The sequence below is a fragment of the Haliotis cracherodii genome, unplaced genomic scaffold (assembly GCF_022045235.1).
Source record: "Haliotis cracherodii isolate W230 unplaced genomic scaffold, xgHalCrac1.p SCAF_29, whole genome shotgun sequence".
Taxonomy (NCBI): domain Eukaryota; kingdom Metazoa; phylum Mollusca; class Gastropoda; order Lepetellida; family Haliotidae; genus Haliotis; species Haliotis cracherodii.
Window position 1 is genome coordinate 2,988,868 of NW_027266285.1, and position 21,915 is coordinate 3,010,782.

General features: G+C 40.4%; 1 protein-coding gene across 1 annotated transcript; it reads left to right on the plus strand.

Annotated features, from left to right (window-relative positions):
- Positions 1-649: 649 nt before the first annotated feature.
- Positions 650-20,868, plus strand: LOC139473461 (sodium- and chloride-dependent glycine transporter 1-like). Its single transcript, XM_071256052.1, has 15 exons — positions 650-714; positions 2,995-3,115; positions 3,748-3,879; positions 5,846-6,046; positions 7,008-7,065; positions 7,830-7,962; positions 8,396-8,530; positions 9,522-9,625; positions 10,038-10,162; positions 10,367-10,479; positions 11,126-11,260; positions 11,650-11,749; positions 14,814-14,935; positions 15,615-15,770; positions 18,004-20,868. Exons 1-15 carry the CDS (start codon positions 700-702, stop codon positions 18,187-18,189), a joined length of 1,836 nt encoding a protein of 611 aa, XP_071112153.1. The 5' UTR covers positions 650-699; the 3' UTR covers positions 18,190-20,868.
- Positions 20,869-21,915: the final 1,047 nt, after the last annotated feature.

Here is a 21,915-nt window from a genome sequence, read left to right on the forward strand (position 1 = left end):
TTGTTGCTTTAGGTGTTTAACAGATCGCATTCTGCCCAAACAATTTCGCTTCACCTGTCCTTCCTTGGGACTCATGTGTGTGGGTAGTGTACACATATCTTTCTGTTTTTGTGTTGATAAGATTTCTGTTTTCGTATTGATAAGATTTTATTTTGGATTTTTCGAAATCGATACAATTTCTTTGGCTGCTGTCCATCTCTCAGAAATACAGTTAGCTTGGCCTTCGCTATTGCATCTCTTGGCGGGTGGGTGGGTGTGGGGGGAGTTGGGGGGGGGGGGGGGGGGGGGGGGGCTTGCTGACTTGCTTGATGCATGTCGTCTTATCCGATTTACGTAATTCGATGCTCATGATTTCAACCACTGGATTGTCTGGTCCAGACGCTATTATTTATAGACCGCCGTCATACAGCCGGAATGCTGTGGCGCAGCGTCGAACAGCAAACAAGCAAAACATGTTTGAAATGTTTACTTGAAGATATGAGAAACACTGTCGACCGACTACCATGGGCAACACCTACGTGACGTGTAGTAATGTCGTGAAGTACAGTGTAGATAACACGTGCAATGAGGAACACGCAGAGCAACCACGGCTTATCTTGACTTATTTGAATTCGGCTGATAAGATCTGACCCTTTCAGTATGTCAGTACGATATACATGAGTATACTGTGTCTGTACGCTGTATAAACAAGGCGCGGTCATGTCAGACTCCAAGGTAAAATTACATTTGTCTACGGAATTCTCGTTTGTTTAACTGATCGTTGTACTTATCCATGACATAACGTAAGATTATGAAGCAAAATACATCAACCATTGATTATATTTCCCCATATTCATGTATGTATGGTTGCTCATGAACAGAGGTATTTGCTATTATGATGGTGTGTGTTTTTAGGTGAGGTGTGTTCAGATGAAATGAGGTTTAACGTCGTTCAAGTTTATTGCGCGTATGTAACCACGTTATGAACAATATGGGTCGTCCCTTAATTAGATCGTGTGTTCGAATCTCTGTCCATATATAGTCGATGAGAGGATGTACATACATACATACATACATACATACATACATACATACATACATACATACATACATACATACATACATACATACATACATACATACATAATTTTATTTTATATATACACACACACACACACACACACACACACACACACACACACACACACACACACACACACACACACACACACACACACACACACACACACACACACATATAAATAAATATACATCCTCTCATCGGCTCTCCCAGTGTTTTTATGGGGGTCGGGTAGCCTAGTGGTTACAGCGTTGGCTCGTCACGCCGAAAACCCGGGTTCGATTCCCGACATGGGTACAATGTGTGAAGCCCATCTCTGGTGTCCCCCGCCGTGATATTGCTGGAATATTGCTAAAAGCGGCGTAAAACCATACTCACTCACTCACTCCAGTGTTTTCAGACATGCTTGAATTCGGGTCTTCCTCCCATCTACTGAAATACTATTAAGAGCAGCGTTAAACACGGTTCAATGATAACCTCGTGTTCAGCAAGTGTGCATGTACTGATGGAAGGCTAGGATGATAATACTGCGATCTCCACGTCATATGATTATGCATGCCTTTATGTTCATATATAAATAGGTATTAGAACACACACATTCAGATGCGACATGTTTTATATCTATCGAGGTATTGGCAACCTATACAATGTTTACAAAGTGATTCCTATCAACACAACTACGCGACATTATCAAGCTGGGACGTAGTTTTTGCACCAGGAGTTGTCGTACAGTCATGCCTGTTGTCAGATAACGGTATGAAGAGTAAGGGAGAAAGTAACTTCTGTATCTGGACGTGAGACGCACCGAGATACGAGTAGATCATGTCATGATAAGTATTTGTAAAGGTCTTGCATGACTAGTGAGTCAGACTGGGGTTTCCATGCGTCCCTGCCTGATTTACCTATGGTCTCAAACGCACGCTTGCACGTTTGAAATTCTTTCTTGGTCTAGCGAGTGACTGAGTGTGTGAGGAAACGTGTGAGTGAGTGCGTGGGTGAGAGAATTAGTGAGTGAGTGATTAAGTGGGTGGTTGTATTGTTAAGGGTGTGGGTGGCTAAGCAAGTGAGTGAGTTTGGTGTTAGGCCGGTATTTGCAATAACAAGACAGGGGACACCAGAAATAGGCTTCACATTGCACCCACGCGTGTCAGTCTAGACCTGAATACTTCAACCGCATATTGCTACCGAACCTGAATATTTTGTATTCCTTTTAAACCAACACGTAATGAAATCTTATCTCATGTCTTGTGTACTCGACACCTTGTCTAAATGAACATCTGAACACTCCGACAACTTGTCTAAACTGGCACCTGAGCACTCCATCATCTTGTCGAAACTGACATTTGAACATTCCGTCATCTTGTCAACACCGACACAGTGCCCGACATCTTGTCTTAACTGACACGTCAGCCACATGACAACTCCAACATCTTATCAAAAACGACGTATGAGCATTCCAACATCTTGTCTGAAGTGAATATGATTTTCAATACTTTCCGTGGGTGACTTAAGTGTAACATAGCCTTTATAACCGTGGGTCCGAGGACTGATACTGGGGAATCGAAAGCCTCATGTTGCAGGCTTTTACTTCTGTAGTGAAACCCACAACGGCTGCCATGACGTCATGGCGACTCGAACCTACGAACAGGGGATCCTTGCAGGTTATACTGCTGACCCCATTCCTTACAATTCAGGATTTGAATATTTCATGTCTCAAGTATATGAACAACGGTTAGTGAGATCATATACATCTCCATCTCAATACAATCACTGAAGACCTTGTAATCACTGGAACAAGTGGCAATCCCTTGTGTTAGTACTGCATAGCTGTTCTTTTTGTCAATAGCTGCACAACTCATACATATATTTTTGTGACATGTGTCAAGATTTTTAACAGAATCTCTAAGTTTAAAGCAGGGCTATGTTCACTGCAGAAAGCTCCCGACAGGGCCACATGGGGATCTCAAGTAGAGTTCATACTAACATGCGTAGGATGCGCTGTTGGTCTCGGCAATGTCTGGAGATTTCCGTATCTGGCATATAAGGACGGAGGAGGTAATGTATTAATGTTGATACATCCCTAATTGATTTATGCTCAAAGTGCGCAGATTAATCATTCTTGTAATAAGTTTTTGCCGGAAATATATTTCCTGGAAAATATTCTTGGAAAAGAAATATTTTTGGCTGAGGAAGTGCCGTAAAGAATATGTTTTCTCCAAAGAGAATCCCACATACTCACCTCTACGTAGCTAGGCCCAGGGTAATAAATGGTTAATAGAAGTTTTACATTACATTTTGTAATTATCATTATATTGAAATGACATGGATGCAAGGGACAAGGATGCCCTAGTCGTCTAAGGCACCGTTATACGCTGGCAGAGTTGCGCCCCTTGGACACTCTAGAAACCTATGACCGTAGGTTCGAATCCTGCTTACTCCCGTTTATGTTTCTAGATTTCTCAGTACTATACCCATGCTCCTTTATTTCAGCATCCTCCCACATTGAGCTGACATGCCGTGACATAACTGTTCAAAGGGGCGTTAAACTTACACACTACATTGATGTTAACATATTTAGGTTATAATGTACATATAATAACATTGATATTACATTGGCAGGCACATACAAAGGTTCCAACGTACAATACATACATTATTTTATATTAACTGTATATGTACTTTTACAGGTGCATTTCTACTGCCGTACTTCTTGAGCCTGTTTGTGTTGGGAATTCCTCTGTTTGCCCTTGACATCAACATGGGACAGTTTGCCAGTGTCGGACCGCTCAAAGTATGGCGCCTGAGTCCTATTTTCAGAGGTTGGTCGGATTTTTTCTCGGATCATGACACCCATATGTATTGGTGTTTATGAAATATTAAACTTTTGTTGTCACAGGTTACCAATTGCAGCCATAGATACCAACTTGAATACCATAATACAAAAGAGCCTAAGAACTAATTCAAGCACATTCTGTAGACCTCAGAACTGCAAACATGGCGGTTATCAGCACGATGCCAACTACCATAGATATAAAAAATGGGGGTCCTCCCATTTGCCAGACATCCTGTTGTCAGACAGTGTAATATGTTTTAACCGCCACACATCCCTTTACTCGTAATGATATGTCTCAGACACTGACACTCCCTTGAAGATTTGAACTTTTTAGTAAAATAAACTGTAAATATGTTTTATTCACTGAAGTCTGTGATAGGGTGCTAAGACTACAACCCGGGTCGTCGAAATTAGATTTATCACTTGAATGTCAACTGCGGCTTTTTGACAGTATGGTTATGACAGTTCTTCTCAATGGATGCGAAGCATGGGGGTTTGAAAACATCTGAACTCTAGAAGGTGTCCATTTGCGTTAAGAAAATGTACTCCAGATTTCATGGTATATGGGGAACTTTGAAGGCTCCATCTATCAAACATCGCTTAAATGAGAATAATACAAAATTGCTCTCCGGTTAATCATCTAAATTATTCTATCTTGTATACAAATTATTATTTATTGACGATCTGTTTGGAAAATTTAAACATAAATGGATTACATATTTCAAACGAAGTTTTGACGAACTTCATGAAAACTTAAATGACATTAACCTACGTGTTGGACAAGTGCAAAAGATAAGTCTTCAAATTACACATTGTTTAGTATCATAAAAATGATTGTCTAAATTTTGAATATTATTTACACGTACTGCAGGAAAACGTTTGGCGAGTCCAACTTAGTCTTTAGAACTTGTAACAATAATCTACCTATTGAAAGGAAAGGAAATGACTACTTATGTAAATTATCTGACATAGGTGATGAATTCCATTATTTGTTAAGTTGAATGACTGACAGTACATTGACATTGATGTGGAAGTAAATATTAGTATATTCATAACGATTGATGGTCATTATATATTATGTATATGTTATGTATAATACTTCATGTATATAACGTAAAACTCCTTTAACTAAGCAATATGTTCCAAAGTATAAAGCAATAATAAATCAAGAATAAACGCCGATTTGTATAAATCTTGTTTTTCTTTTGTACCAGTTGTCAAACAGTTGTTGACGACAGTACTTGTCTTTTCGGATTCAAGGGAATATATCACACACCTGATGTGCCCTCAACCATAACAGCTGTTGTTTTAAGCTGTCTGACAAATAGCAGATGCCCCCCAAAATAACAGTTCCCCTTGTAGCATACACAAAAAGGGAGGGCTAGCCCAAACGGAGTAATATCCCCTTACTGTACGTTACACTAAATCATCTCCAGAGGAATGATCTCTCCTTCACCAGGTTTGAAAACAAATAATGGGAATAAAAGTATATTGTGTATCAATGTGTATCACAGGTGAGTCACAGTTGGAGCGTAATTTGTGTGAGTAGTTAATTTTGTATAACCTGCGATCGTTGATAGCGTTTATCTTTTCGTTCATGTATCATATCAAATGCGTTTTACTTCAGAATATACCAGTTCGATGTCCTTCAATATGGCGACCAGTTGTCTGAAGCGACACAATTTACTGTCCGATGATCACTGGCTACATAGTTCACATCTACGATAAGCGTTCCTTCCGGCTTCGTTCCGCAGTAAGCTCGCACACCGTGAACCATTCCAGCTCGCAGACCGTAATCAAATCCAGCTCGCACACCGTGATCAAATCCAGCTCACACCACTCACTTATTCGTCATATATGTATGTGGTAAAACTTTGATGTCTTTGGCTTTAATTTCACTTTTCTAGGTTATGAAGTATCCCATCCATGAAACTATTCCTTCCCATTAACAGGTCTTGGTATTGCAATGGTGGCTGTGACATCATTCATCATGATATACTACAGTGTTGTCATCGCGCAGTTTGTTTACTTCCTGTGTGCATCGATGACGTCAGAGCTGCCCTGGAGCACGTGTCTTCATGAGTGGAATACTTGTTTCTGCCGCATCAATGTCAACGATACATCGTACCTGAACAACACCAACATCAACTGCAGTGAGTGTGCATGTATTGAGGCAGATACATAGCAATTATGACAACGACTAATGAGTGAATGTTTTTAACGTCAGCAGACCCCCAGCAATAGCAATGTATGTAAAGAGGCTGGACAAGCAAACTAGTGACTGAAAGAGCAGCAAAGATCCACATCATCGGGCACCATAGCCCACAACAGCCCGCAGTAAAAGGCGACTATGCTTGTCGTAAGAGGCGACTAACGGGATCGGGTGGTCAGGCTCGCTGACTTGGTTGATGCATGTCATCGATCCCAATTGCGTGGATCGATGCTGATGATGTCAATCACTGGATTGTCAGGTCCAGACTCGATTAATTATAGACCGCCGTCCTATAGCTGGAATATTGCTAAGTTTGGCGTTAAACAACAAACAAACAAACAATAGCCCGCACCGAGTCTGACTAACAATCTCGGCTATTTAGACACTCATGAGTTAATGGGGCCAAGGGCAACAACAAGTCTTCATCCAGAATCCCAAAGAGGGGCGTGAACTAATAAAATGATGAGATATACGCAAATCACTTTTACACCTTATCAACCGTTAAATCATGTGCAAACAGATCAGTGTGTGTTCACATTGTATTCCCACTTGGCATTGCAATCATCAGAATATACCAGAAATATACCATAACGCCTCTTGATCAATAAACAAATACACGTTGTGTTTCTGCATGTATCTTACCTGATTGTGTGCTTTGTGTAATTTTATGCTGAATAACATTTCAGGAACGGTTTTCCGTTCTTACGTTAATGAATTCAGTTTGAGTGTGGTGCATTCTTTATTAAAACAAATATTCTCAGTGACGAAGCCCGAACTTAAGGGTACATTAAGTGCGTAAGTTAAACTTAAACGTCCCATCGGCATTACTTCAGCCATATAGCAATCTTAAGTGGTAAGTTTTCGTGCAACATGTTTTTTGAAGTCACTACTTTGTACTTCAGCTGATCAGATTGTTGTTCCACAAAATGCCACACGATCACCCAGTGAAGAGTATTACAAGTGAGTAATGATTGGGAAACCCTGGCATTCACACAACATAACATGACGTGTTGGTTTACAGGTACTGATACTCACACGTTAATAACTTATGGTGAATGTATATAAAATTATATTATCATTTTTGGATTCAAAATTCATGTTTCCTAAACAATTCATGATCAACCTTACAAACGCGTATCTGTACATTCGACTGGTAACAGTAAATTGTTCTTTATATAGAGAATCTCACCCGAGTGTCTTTTGATATCAAATATATCAACGAGTATTGATATATATGATATCAAAAGACACGAGGGTGAGATTTTATTTATCATCCAACATCATTCTTTCAACATTTTCAATTTGTAGACAGTAATTAGCAGTGTCTTCAGTGTAAAAAGTACTGAAAACAGCTTCAGTAGCAGAGCCATTAGTGATGTCATTTGATTGTGACGTCATGGTAACCAGTGACGTCACAATGGTCTGCAAAGCATTGTGATGTAATTTCATTGCAGCGATATCTACAGTGTAGATATCGCTTGATCTCATCCAAGCGATATCTCCTGTGGGAGCCAGTTTTTGATGATAAAATGCACATGTCGAGCTAATCTAACTGCTTAATAGGCATATTTTTACCTGGAGTCTTCGCCTAATAATCTAAGAAAACTATACTCCTTCAGATGTTACTTGACCTGAAGCTCATATGTATTCTGTTTGTTTCTCGGGATCTCCACATGTTTACTCTGTTGTATTCAAACGTCCTCACTTGATCTCGGTGTTCCCAGTTTCCATGTACTGGAAGTATCCGACGGTATCGGCTCCGCGGGGAGGATGAAGTGGGAGCTAGTCCTGTGTAACCTTCTATCATGGACTGTGTGCTGCATCATCACCATCAAGGGAATCAAGTCACTTGGGAAGGTACAATAGGAAACATCTTTAATCATGTACACGTTTATGCTTAAATTTATTCAAAACTGGAAACGACAGTGTGAGAGCTATAGTTTAAGTATTAATTTGATTATAGTAAAACATCAGTTCAGGGTAAACTAAAAAAAACCCTGTCATGTTTTATAGCCTTCGGCCACTGGTCCTTGGCCTTTTAGAGGCACACCGTTTCTAAATGAATCGAATGAACCAACTAAATTGTCATACTATTTTACCCTTACTTTACATCTTAACTTCGACCAACACACTCATACCGCCTTAACGGCAGGAAAGAAGCTTGAAGAGGAATGCAAGACATGCGACATTGTCGCCATTGTGTCAATAGAAATGACCATTAGGAATGCGCTATTAAGATGGTTAGCTGTTTGTTTTAAAGCTGAAGGATGTGTGAAATGTTTCGCTACAGGTTATATATGTCTTCACTATCCTACCCTACATTCTACTGACTGTAATGCTTGTTCGGGGCCTGACTCTGGATGGGTATCTGGATGGCGTCAAGTACTACATCACCCCTAAACCAGAACAACTCACATCTGCATCTGTAAGTTGCGAAGCAGTATAATTTGTTTACACTATTATAATACTTGGCATCAGTCAGTAATTGACATTGATACTTCTCATCGCGGCCTTGATGTGTGGGCCGCTTTCCTTGACTGCGTGAGTCGCCATTAGGCCATATTACTTCAGTTATTACATACAAGACATTGTGGGAGGACAAAGGTAATGCTGGCTAATGCCATTTAACACTCAGATGAAACCCATGGAACAGTAGTAAATATAGGATACCCATAACGTGTTGCTTGTCGTGCATCACGTGAACAACAGGGCACTGGTATGCGAGTTGCAACACCACAGGTCCACCCGATCCCGACCAAACACAGCTTATATTACATTGAAACATAATTGTAAATTACCTTTAAAATAAACCATGTAGGTACCCATCTATTATAACACATGAAATAAAAACAAATCTTTATGGTTGACTTACTGCCCAATGATATGCCTGCCAGCTGTATACAGAAGGGGTGAGTAAGTGAGTGAGTGAATGTTGTTTAAAAGAGCAATCGTTGGGGTAACTGATGCTGACTACCCAATCCAACTGAGTTGAAAGGAGTAGGTACCCGCTCTTACATACCGTCGTCAACACAGGGGTGGACCGTTCCTCTTTACACCGTTGAAGTTTGATGAGGAAATTTATCATACACAAATTCGGGAAAATTTACAAAATCTAAAAAAAGAATGTAATCAAAATAGAGGTTTGTACAACACAGTTATTACAAACATATGTAGCACATATCATCCTTATAGCGGACGCGTTCTGGAATTCTGGTGCTGTGGTCTGTAGGTGCTATCGTATCCCAATTGCGTGGATCGATGCTCGTGATTTCAATCACTGGATTGTCTGGTCCAGACTCGATTATTAACAGATCGCCGTCATATAGCTGGCATGTGCGGCGTTAAACAACAAACAATACTATACGGAAGGGAAGCCAATCATTTCTTGATATATTTGTTTTCATCCCATGCTGAAGGTGTGGGGCGATGCAGCTGTGCAGATTTTTTTCTCAACGAGTACCTGCTCTGGAGCTCTGATAGCAATGGCAAGTTACAACAAATTCAATAATAACACCCTCAGGCAAGTCACAACAAACTCAGTAATAACAACCTCAGGGAAGGTATAATAAACTCTGTAAGAACAGCCTCTGGGAAGCTACACAAAGTTACACCTGTGGTAGAAACACTTCATCATGTACATGTATGGTACACTATCCTGGGTACCGATGTTTCGTGAGTGAGTGTTTTTATTAGAATTAAGTCGCAGTTGATTCTGAGCCAGACATTCACTGGTCATTCTGAACATGCATTTTAAAACAAGTAAAACTGACTCAAATATAGGTCACTGTGCAAAGTTAAAGATTAAAATATATATCAACCATAACATGGTTTAAGTAACTCAACGAACCCCGAAGGGACAAAATGATTCTTTATCCCTTTCGTTATCATGATTTATCCCTTACGTAGTATTTTTTAACGGATGTGTTTTTCAGAGATTCAATTTTGATACCCCTAATCAACTGCCTTACAAGTTTCTTTGCCGGATTCGCAATATTCTCTGTGCTCGGTTTTATGGCGCATACGAAAGGTGTGGAGGTGGAGGAGGTGACAGCACAAGGTTTGCGGTATTACACATGATATAGTTAGTCGATAAGGATAAGAATAGCTAGTGAAATATAGTTTAATATAAAATGCACAATCGCAGAGAGAAATCGTAAGATCATTGGTCAAATCCTTAGTGATATTCATGATCATGGGCCTATCTCATGCATATATTATATTGGGAGATCAAATAAATATAAATCCGAAGAACGTGTTTCAGGACCCGGTCTGGTGTTTGTTGTGTATCCCGAAGCTCTGTCTAGGATGCCGATTCCACCTCTGTGGTCCATCCTCTTCTTCATCATGCTGATCACCCTAGGATGGAGCTCAATGGTACGTAAATAGTGAATACAAAGAACTGTTCACAAAATTTCGTCAGATACCATTCGTACCAAAGTTATAGTTTTCTTTATGTCGCCAAGTTTCGAAAACGAGTATGCATGGTGGCGCGTGGCACGTCACAAACCAGGTGAAGTTTACCAAACGTCGACCACCGTGTTCGGCTGTTGGCATCTGAAAGTTTCTTGGGCTTCGGTCCTGCCCCACATTGAAGCACATGAAGCACATTAGGTGTTTCCTTAGGGAAGTGACTTTGTTCTAGATGTGCCTCTGTTCACTCTGCAGCAAAAATGGGTACCCGGTGGGATGTGATGGAAATCTGACTGTTAACCTGCTACCGCCTAACAAGCCAGCTTGGGAAGTATGATCCCCAGGAAGCTGATAATGAAAATCGCATTAATAAAGTGTTCCTTCTACTGTGAGCGAACATGACAGTAACAGCGGTTAGCATCGATCTCTGTTAGAATTGTGTTGACTGATGATGACTCAAATGTATAGTTTTTGTAAGCAAAACAACTTAATAACACTGCTCTTTGAACCGCGGACGTACCATGACGTGTATGTAGCCATTCGTGTAATCATTTATGAACATACTAGTACTTAAGGGATTCCAATCAAGTGTATTCTAATTCCTTGACAGATATCTGGAGTAGAGTCCGTACTGACATCCGTCATCGATGTGTTCCCTCAATTGGCACAGGGCAGAAATAATTATCTGTTTCGAATCGGTGTATGTTTGGTCGGCTTTCTTCTCGGCCTTCCTCAAGTAACGCAGGTATGTTTTTATATGATCATAATGATAGCTATAACAACATTGCTACTACTGTTAAATGTGATGATCACCTTTCAGCTAAAGAATATCATCATAATGTTATGGTGGACTGATCTTCGTAATATTCATGTTTGCAAAGGTTTATGTCTGTTTTTTTTCTGGAATTGGAACAGGCATAATGATAATTGAATGCTGGCAATGCCCTAAACACATAAACATATTTTGCAGTTTACGCGTCTTGCATAGGATTACACGTATTTGATTGTATAATTCGGATTCTCATTTGACACACTATGCAGAACGACAGAAGCAGTCTGAGTGTCAACTGCATCTTGTCATAGGACACTGTTCGTCCCTATGCTGCTACTGTTCCTTTCTTCTTTGTCTGGAAGGGTGGAAGCTATGTCCTAAACCTGATGGACACGTTTGTAGGCGGATTCCCACTTCTTATCATTGGCCTTGTTGAGCTTGTGGCCGTCATATTTGTATACGGTAGGTTTTATAGTTTACATTACTGCTACATAATAAACATAATCTAAACAATTAGTTTTAAAAGAATAATTCTTTTAGTAGAATATATGAGTGAGTGAGTGAGTGACTGAGTGAGTGCGTGAGTTAGTGAGTGAGTGAGTGCGTGAGTGAGTGAGTGAGTGAGTGAGTAAATGCAGACAAACCTGGAGACATACATGTAACCAGGGCTAATTTGGAATTCGAACTAACGACATTAGTTTTCTGTAACGCCTACGGGACGCTTGTCTGCACAACGAATTGGGACGGCTCTGACAAGAGCCCATGCTGATGTGTATGCAGTTATGTATTGCAACTGCAGAAACTAAACGTGAAGTTTAATAAAAGAGTGAGATTGCGTGTCGTGCACATTTTGTAAAGAATACTACTCTAGATCAGTAGGCAAATATAATTAATTTCATGGGCATAAATTTTGCTGCCCTCCTTGCTGATTATATATTTATGCATGCGAGTCAGGATTTCTCCTCAGACAGGCAAAATTAAGTTTTACTTTAGCTTCAGGTATATCGATAATCTGATATCGTTCAATAATTGTCAAATGGCAACTCCTTTTCACTGATTCCCCCACAACAAAAAACTAAAAGAGACATGGGAAATTGTCTCATGTGTTACATACTTAGATCTAAGCATACAGATTCAGAGTGACGAAAGACTATCCATTGACCATCAAGACTGTATGATAGGAGGGGAACTTTCCTTTTCCCAAATTTCCCTTTATATCGAGCAATAATCGAGCAGCTCCATCCTTTGGTGCCTAAACTTCATAACTTTTGGGAAACAATCGAGTAAGCTCTCTCCACGAAAAATTTCAAAGTCCATCATTCGACTCTTGCTAAAAATTGTTTGATCAGGGTTACAACATTTAAAGCCTTACTGACGGATATTTCCAGATTTGTCGCCACCGTGACAAAAATGATGTCCGATGCAACTCCTTATTTTGACTTGTACCAAGTGCACACGTTCCTGTGTTTTTGCAGGTGAACAATTGCCTTGCCTTTGTATGTGTTCGTGACGGTTGCCACAGGTGGGACAGAATACGCTCACCTTTTTGCGAACATCTATTATCATCACTGATTCATAAACACATACCTTTGATGTAACCGTACGATGTCATGATTAATATGGAAAGGCTTTTGATGCTTTTATTTTATATGACCTGCCATTCTGGTAAAATAGGAACAATGTCACATCCCATTGTATTTTAAAAGACAAATTAATGATGAATTAACTATAATTCATATATATATATATATATATATATATATATGAATACTACGAATAACTATTCTATTACTGCGTGTATGAATAGGATATTATTATGTTTTAAATACAAGCATCCTAACAAATGTTTTCCCAAACCAATTAACAACATTACCTACCGCGTAATAGTTATATAACGCCGTGTCAGCTTAATGTGGGATGCAGGTCTCAGACGTTTTCAACTGACGTGAAACCCATGAGTACAGGTATTGTGCTGATAAACGTAGAAATATTATCGGGGTGAAGCGAGATTTCAAGGTTTCTGTCGTGCCCAAGAGATACAACTTTAAACAGCGAAGTGCGGCGCCTTAATGCCCCCGGACCATTAATATGTCGGTCGTAGTCATGCAGCTTCAATCATGTATACAAGGGTATAAGTTACCGTTAATGTCTCCTTCACGGGACCTTGTTTTGTGGATTGACACTATCTCATGATCAACAACTGACTTTGGACAATGGCGTTCATCTTGGAGTGTCGGGTTAACTAATGTTTTCTTGTGGGGGTAATCGCCTGACTGCCTATCTGTCTCGAAAAAAACTTTAAACTCACACTCTCAAATTAAAGTCCTCACAGAGTCACCGTGAACAAGATATGCATTGCTTGCACCTGAACATGCTTGTATCAGACATGCATTGTTATGAATATTTATCTTACCTTACACATGAATGTCAAATTCTAACTGGTTGAGGCCCATTGTATTATTTTCAGTTGGCCCAGCTAACATTAAGGTACATTCTGACGATTCCCTCTCGACTTGCCGAATTGTCGTATTACATTTGCAACACACCAACTGCAATTTGATGATGCAAGGCGCCACTCTATTGATACTTACGATGTGTTCCGAAATATATCTAGGGGACTAACGTTTAGTGTTTGTCTTCTGTCGTCTGCTAGAAATGGCTAACTGCGGGGAGATACATTCGTGGTGACCGCTGCCTCGTGTGGCATTGTTGATAACATACCTCCATGTAAGAATGAGTGAATTAATATGGTTTTACTCCGCTTTAAGCAATATTCCAGCAATATCACGGCGATGGACACCAGAAATGGGCTTCACACGTTGTACCCACGTCGGGAATCGAACCGGGTCTTCGGTATGACGAGCGAATCACTAGGCTACCCGATCTGATTGGTTTACGTGATCTTGATAAAATACTATGTATCCCGCCTTGGAGGGACATACATTTCTCAGCGAGAGAATAAATCTCCTATACCCCGCCACGAACAAGAGAAGCTTCACGTGGGTTTTCTGAGAGGAAGAGAAAATTCTTAATAACCCGCTTTGAAGCAAGAAGCCGCAGCTAATTCGAACAGCTGTTTTCTATCAATTTAAAATTGTTTAAATTCTTCTACAAAGTCATATTAAAACATGTCGGTAAGATAAATTCGTTGTAGCAGTATCACCCGGGCTATCACTCGCCTCCGGCTCGTGGTATAAAACCTAACACGGGAGGCATAAAAACCACATGTACCCCTCGTGATACTGCCACAACTTATGATGTAGCCTCTGTGATAGTTATGATAGTTATGTTCCCATGGGGGCTCGGAGGGCTCGAGTACCGGTGGACAACTCATTATAGGCTAAGCGTATTGTATAATTTGTTCTTAAAACGTAATCTAATAATCTAACTTCACTTTTCTACACTTGGCAATATCGCATAAATTCGAAGGCGAGCTAACTATTAAAAAAGGTTAACAGTTTAAATAATCAATAATTTCCTACACATATTTTAAGGCAAGACTTCATTTTTTGCCGAATGTATTCAGGTATCCGTCGATTCAAAGACGATGTTCGGATGATGATTGGGACCCGGATGAACATAGTGGCAACCATTGTGTACTACTATTTCCTGTTGTGCTGGTGTTTCATCTCCCCAGTGTTGTTGGTGGTAAGCCTGAAGGAGTGTTTGTTTGTTTGTTGTTGTTGAAATCCAGTGACTGACATCATGAGCATCGATCCACGCATTTGGGATACGATGAATGAATGAATCAAGTCAGCGAGCCTGACCACCCGATCCCGTTAGTCGCCTCTTACGACTGCATGGGTTGCTGAAGACCCGAATCTTCACGGTTCCGTGAAGAGGTGACGAAATGAATTTTGTGTAACGCCACAGTAATACTCAAGTAATATCACGGTAGTCTGGCAATAGACAAGGCTTGAGACGGACAACCAGTGACTGTAATCATGAGCAAAACCCCACACCATTGTGACACAATGTCACGCAAGTCACAGCTAGAGCCTGACCACCCGATCCAAGCTTGTCACCTCTTGGGTGATGTGGACCTGTTTAAACCCGGGTCCAATAGGCTGATGGTGGTTAGTTGATGCATTGGTTATTGTTGATTTATGTTATGTTATTAATGCAGTAGAAAGTTATAAATATAATTATTATATGTGGTAATGTTATGTAATCAAAGCTAATGAAACATTGACACTGGGCAATGGTCAGATTGCATCAGCGAGTGTTTCATTCATCGTCCGATGGCTGTGAGAAAAAATACCAAAACCACCATTATGCCACAAATCATCTGTAGGTATTCATTCTAAACATGAATGCATACTTTCAGACCGTCCTAGTCTTCAAGAGCACGCAGTACACCCCTATTACAGGCCCAGGCTATCCAGAGTGGTCCGAAGCCCTGGGGTGGCTGATAGTGGCGGCTATCCTCATCTCTATACCCGCATGGTATTGTGGCTATTTCTGCTTCAAGGGAGGATTCGAGGTAAGTTTGATTTCATTGCTGATTTGACTTAACGCCGCTGCCGTTTTATTACGGTGTGTCAGGTGATGCAGTTTTATTAGGGTGTGTCTGGTGCTGCAGTTTTATTACGGCGTGTCTGGTGCTGCAGTTTTATTAGGGTGTGTCTGGTGCTGCAGTTTTATTACGGTGCGTCTGGTGCTGCAGTTTTATTACGGCGTGTCTGGTGCTGCAGTTTTATTAGGGTGTGTCTGCTGCTGCAGTTTTGTTGCGGTGCGTCTGGTGCTGCAGTTTTATTAGGGTGTGTCTGGTGCTACAGTTTTATTACGGCGTGTCTGGTGCTGCAGTATTATTAGGGTGTGTCTGGTGATGCAGTTTTATTAGGGCGTGTCTGGTGATGCAGTATTATTAAGGTGTGTCTGGTGGTGTAGTTTTATTAGGGCGTGTCTGGTGATGCGGTTTTATAAGGGTGGGTCTGGTGCTGCAGTTTTATTACGGTGTGTCAGGTGGTGCAGTTTTATTAGGGTGTGTCTGGTGATTCAGTTTTATTAGGGTGTGTCAGGTGATGCTGTTTTATGAGACGTTTGGCACTTTGGTAGCGCCCACGAGCACGGTAGGCTGCTGACAAACCTAAAAAACACAATCAGTGGGAATTTGTGTGTGTGCGCCGGTCTATAGTGGTTCTTCTGAGATTGTGCACTGGCAGTTATTTTTGTGTGGTTCTATTTGTAATAACTCTGTTAAGGGTTAATGGGAAATTGCATAGGAGTTTCTAATTTCATTTTATGTATACGCGTTTAACACATTTTCATGATGCTGTTAATTCTTCAGTATTATTTTTAACGAACTCCCTAAATTCAGAAAATGTGTTTGAAAATGTCAGAAAATGTCACTATTATGAAAGGGGGGACACTGCATAATCTACCGCATTTATTCCACAGGGTTCAAGCGGTGTTTATGCACGGGAGGTAACCACATATGATGCAAAAACAATAGTGAAACACCTAAAAGTGGAACTAGTGAACGAGTATTACATTGGAATGATTCGTTTTCTAAATGTGTTGTGTTGATATAACATTCTGGATAATCATATTATTTCGCCATTTTCCTTCCTAATTCACAACAAGATAAAACCACATGTATATCTCATTCAACCATTCTCAGTATTTCGTCGTTCACAGCGGTAGACCAAAGGTTATTGTAAAGAGTTTACAAATTCCCCGCGTTCATGCAATGCATCAGAAGTTTTCTTGTAATGTTTTGAAATAATATTGCACCATATATAAACAGGATTGTCGGGTTATTGGGTTTGCATGAGCTGTCAGTGATCTATCTTTTCTACATGCAATGTCATTGAATGAGCCAAGCGATGTTTACAGTTTTCAATATCTGTTTACTAAATACTGCCTGCGGTGGATCCGAAACATTTTGTCGGCATGCAACTAAATTCGTGGTATTCGTGTTCAGTTTATTCTTTACACAAACCCATCGAGAGGAAGAACTGTAAGAACAACAAAATCTTTGTCAAAACAGATACATATATATGTTCTCTGCTTCGTAGGATTAATTCACCTGATGAAGGAGTAATTATATACTCTGAAACGTCGTGTTCTTAAAAATAAAGAAGTTGACATCCATAAATTCTCTTCCTGACAATACACGTTTCATTTCCACAATATGAATTTCTCCCTTCAGGAAGTTGCATGCCACTGCCGATAATACAAACAAACAGGATTCGCCAGTCTTTCATACCAGTCAGCATGCGTTTATACAATCAGTTTTAGAAAAGTACAGGTTTATGTAGTCCCGTTTTACTTCGGTAACTTAACTTCACTTCGCCAGTCTTTATAATCTCTGTGTGATAGATATATATTCTTCTGTCTGGCGACATATATTATTTGTTATTTATTCCTTCCTTCCTTCCTTCCTTCCTTCCTTCCTTCCTTCCTTCCTTCCTTCATCCATCCATCCATTCATTCATTCATTCATTCATTCATTCATTTATTCATTCTTGAGTTTGTATGAGTGTGTGCGTGAGTGAAAGTGTGTGCGCATGATTGCGTGTATGTATCTGTGCGTGCTATTGTTCCCTTTACTGCTGTAATTCCGTGTATTGCTGCTGTATATTGTTGTTTAACTGATATCTCGTACGCTGTATATCCAATGATCATGGAATAATAAAGCATTATTTAAACTTATCGCATCTTATTTTATGTTTCATGTAATTTCACTCTTTATCTTGACATATTGCTTGTAGTTATGGTGGAATCTCAACAAACCACTTGATGAATGGGGGCCGAGGCTGGATGAAAACAAACATGGAAGATACAGCCCAGGATTTGGAAGTCCGCTAGCGACGCTGGAGAATGCTTCTGTGGGTTCCAGCAAGAAGGGTGGTGGATTGATCAATGGTGGCTATGAAGAAGGGAAAAGCAGATTTTAGAATGATGAACACCAGATGAACACATTTGCCAACATGATACACTCCGGGCCATTTGTTTACATGATAAACACCGGGCCATTTGTTTACATGATAAACATCAGGCAATTTGTCTAACTGATAAGTACCATGCTATTGTCTACATGATAAACATCGGGCCATTCTTTACACGATAAACACCAGGCACCTGCAACACCTCTTCATCGCAATTCATGTATCCATGTACAGACTATAGCGTGCTTCACATTAGAACGTGCCATGCATTTGTCTTTACACAATGAGTTGCTGAGACTGGGTGTTTTGTCAAATTGTTTTCTGATCCTAACTACACTTAGAATAATTCGAACCTTGCTTCTGTTTCCTTTGTCAACTTGTTAACGGCACCCTCAGCAATAGTCCAGCTATTTCACGGTGGTGTGCAAATATCGCTGCCAGTTATTGTAAAATAATAATGATTTCAAAATGAAAAAATCTCAAAAGACTTGGATAAACAAATTGACCAATGAACCTAGCCCGCGTGCGACGTTTTGTGAATATTTCAGTATACGACATTTCCGTTCGAAGTCAACTAATTGATATTAATATAGATATAGGTTTATTGTCAGCTTCATACCTAGCATCGTGTTCTTACTGTTAAAACACATTGGACACATAAACACTGCAGACTCTTTAAGTATCTGCAACACTGTGTTAAATGCCATGTGTTAGATAGAGTTGCCCCCCTTCCCTAATGAAGCTGTTGGGATATAATTTTTTGCAACTGTGAAATAACTTGCCAACTGGGTTAGATCGCCCATTCACCAACGGTCGTTTTGAAAAAAACAGCTGATTTTGTCTGCAACCATTTATAAAAGACAGCGAGGCAGGGTAGTCCAGTGGTAAAAGTGTTTCCTCGCAAGGCCTGAGGCACTTGTTTGATTTCCCACTGTGAAGGCCAATCTTGGTAATTATGTTCATTTTTCAATGGCTGGAATATTGTTAAAACTGGCGTGAAACCCTGGCATGAATCCGTCACTCACTAAATACTAAGGACACGAGGGTGTTTAATGAAACATGACATGTTTCTCACATTCTAGTCCACTTGTTTAAGAGCTCGAATCGACAGACGTTTCTTTCAAAGAGTATCATCCGATTCCCACTGACCTGAGAACATCTGCGATTGTCCTTCTCCACCTTCCCGACGCAAGCCAATAAACTGACTCCACCCTTGCTTAACTGGGCTGGAATTTTAGGGCTCGATCGAAGCGCCACCAATGGCTATTAATTACGAGTGATGTTCCTTCCATGTCCTTGATATTGGCCAATCAGATTCAACCTCTCATATCACTTACATTTGCTTTAAACAAAACGGCGGCGCCCTGTCAAGACGATCAAGTCGATGATAAAGACCTATGTTGTAACAAAACGGATCTTACCTCGCGAAGTACATCAGATCACGTGAGCACTTAGATTAAAAACATGAAAATATTTTGAAAATATCTGTCGACGCAAAGTTGACGGTACGCATCCTTTGAAAATCCTGCAATCGACCAGTCGGCTGTTTACGATTCGTTACGCGATTTTGATTGGACTCTGCTTAGACGCGTTAGTCCAGCCAAAACATAACTCCATAATTTCAACCTAGTTCTGCAAGGGTGAAAACTAGACTTTTACAGTCAGTTAACTCCCTTGCCTCGGGAAGATGGCCCCTCTCTTTTATGGGGCTATAAACCACTCATTGGTTTGAACACCAAAACAGTTCCCACTTGGTCCCACACAGAGAACTGATCTTCGACACTGGAGGCCAAGTGTGTTGTTTCACTGCTTCTATAGACTGCTGATTTAGGGGTCTTCACGCTATGATGGACGTAGACTTCAGTCTGGAGGCCAAGTGTGTTGTTTCAATGTTTCTATAGACTTCTGATTTAGGGGTCTTCACACTATGATGGACGTAGACTTCAGTCTGGAAGCCAAGTGTTTGGTTCTAGTGTTTCTATAGACTTCTGATTTAGGGGTCTTCACACTATGTGGACGTAGACTTCAGTCTGGAGGCCAAGTGTTTGATGCCAGTGGTTCTATAGACTGCTGATTTAGGGGTCTTCACACTATGATGGACGTAGACTTCAGTCTGGAGGCCAAGTGTTTGATGCCAGTGGTTCTATAGACTGCTGATTTAGGGGTCTTCACACTATGATGGACGTCTATGTCAGCAAATGTGACTCCGAATGAAAGTGTCACCTTTTGCACTGAGCGTACTGTCACAAACTCGTCTGTGTAATTTTTGTTGTACTGGCAGTACTTGTTCATTACGTCACCTCTGTGTGTATGTTTACCATGCGGCATCGGGAGTCAGGCTGTAGCTTACCGAACGTTAGTTGTTCGTATTGTCATACAGCGACTGTTTATGTGTATATATTGACAAAGTGTATGCAGAATTCCCTTAAAGTATATGTATAAAGAAATATGTAGTTAAAAGTAAAACCATATCGCCATGCACAGCTTGATCTGTTCATCCTTAGTGACCGTCATTTGTAACTAAGGAATGCCGATTGACATTCAAATAAAATGTATCATATTCATTGCTTATATTGTCCAATCAGAATGTAATACGTTCTTCTATAAATGCATTCAATATCATGTATAAAACTATACAATTGTATTGGTAAGAGAGAAGCGGTCCCGGGATCCCCCTGGTCGACGCTTACCAGTGTCTGGTAATAAAGCCTCTACATACAATAGGACTTATGTTGGATCCCATATGGTCAGTCTGTGACCTTGTTACGCCATTACGTCTATACTGACTATACATAGGATACGTGCGTGGCCTAACTAACAGTATGTTCACGGTCTAGTAGCGACCTACGGAGAGCCTCATAATTAAACATGGTCTCAGAGTGTCATAATGCCTGATGTGCTTCACGTATTACAGTGAAGAAGTGCAGTTCGTTGTGTGTTGTTGCCTACGGAAAAATGGATAAAACCGGCAATAGTAAACCAAAAGGGAGCGAACACGCTTTGCCAGTCGCTGTATCAAGCAGTCAGCTTGAAACCGCCATATGATATTGACTTTCACTTCTGAAATCGTCAGCATAAATGGAAAACGTGGCGTCAAGAAACTGAACTTAGCTACAGAAGAGAAATATATTGAGGCAAACAACCCAGGTGCGGGAAGTGAATGAAACTTGGATATTTGATGGTTGCGGACTTTTGATATTAGGGTTTTTATTTATGTATTGTAACTCTCAAGTGTCTGAGACTATCGAAGGATATACGCTTTTCACCTGAAAGATATTATCAATAATCACAGACATATCCATAACAACTTCAACATGCAATTTTGGTAGATTAGCTGACTGCCTTATCAGAGACTGCACAGTGGGTGGTATACTTGAAGTCTAGACATAGAAGTGCTCCAAGCGTAGTCGTTCAGCTGAACTTTCCACACGTGTGCATAACGTCACCGATGTGTGTGTGATGTATACCACACAAGTGAAGCGTTAGCTAACCGAACATGTTATTCGTCTGTTCACGGTAAAGTAGCGACCTACAAGGAGACTCATAATTAAACAAACATGGTGCCACTTTTATTTCTCAAGGACTGACATTGTAAAGCCCTAGCGTTATCCATGCATGTTGTAGCGTCTCTAACACATAGCAGTGGCAGGTTAATGTGTTTAGCATCTAATGTTTTGTTGCCTGAAGATGTACTTTACCTATGCTGAAACGTGTGACACTGTCTACTGCATACTT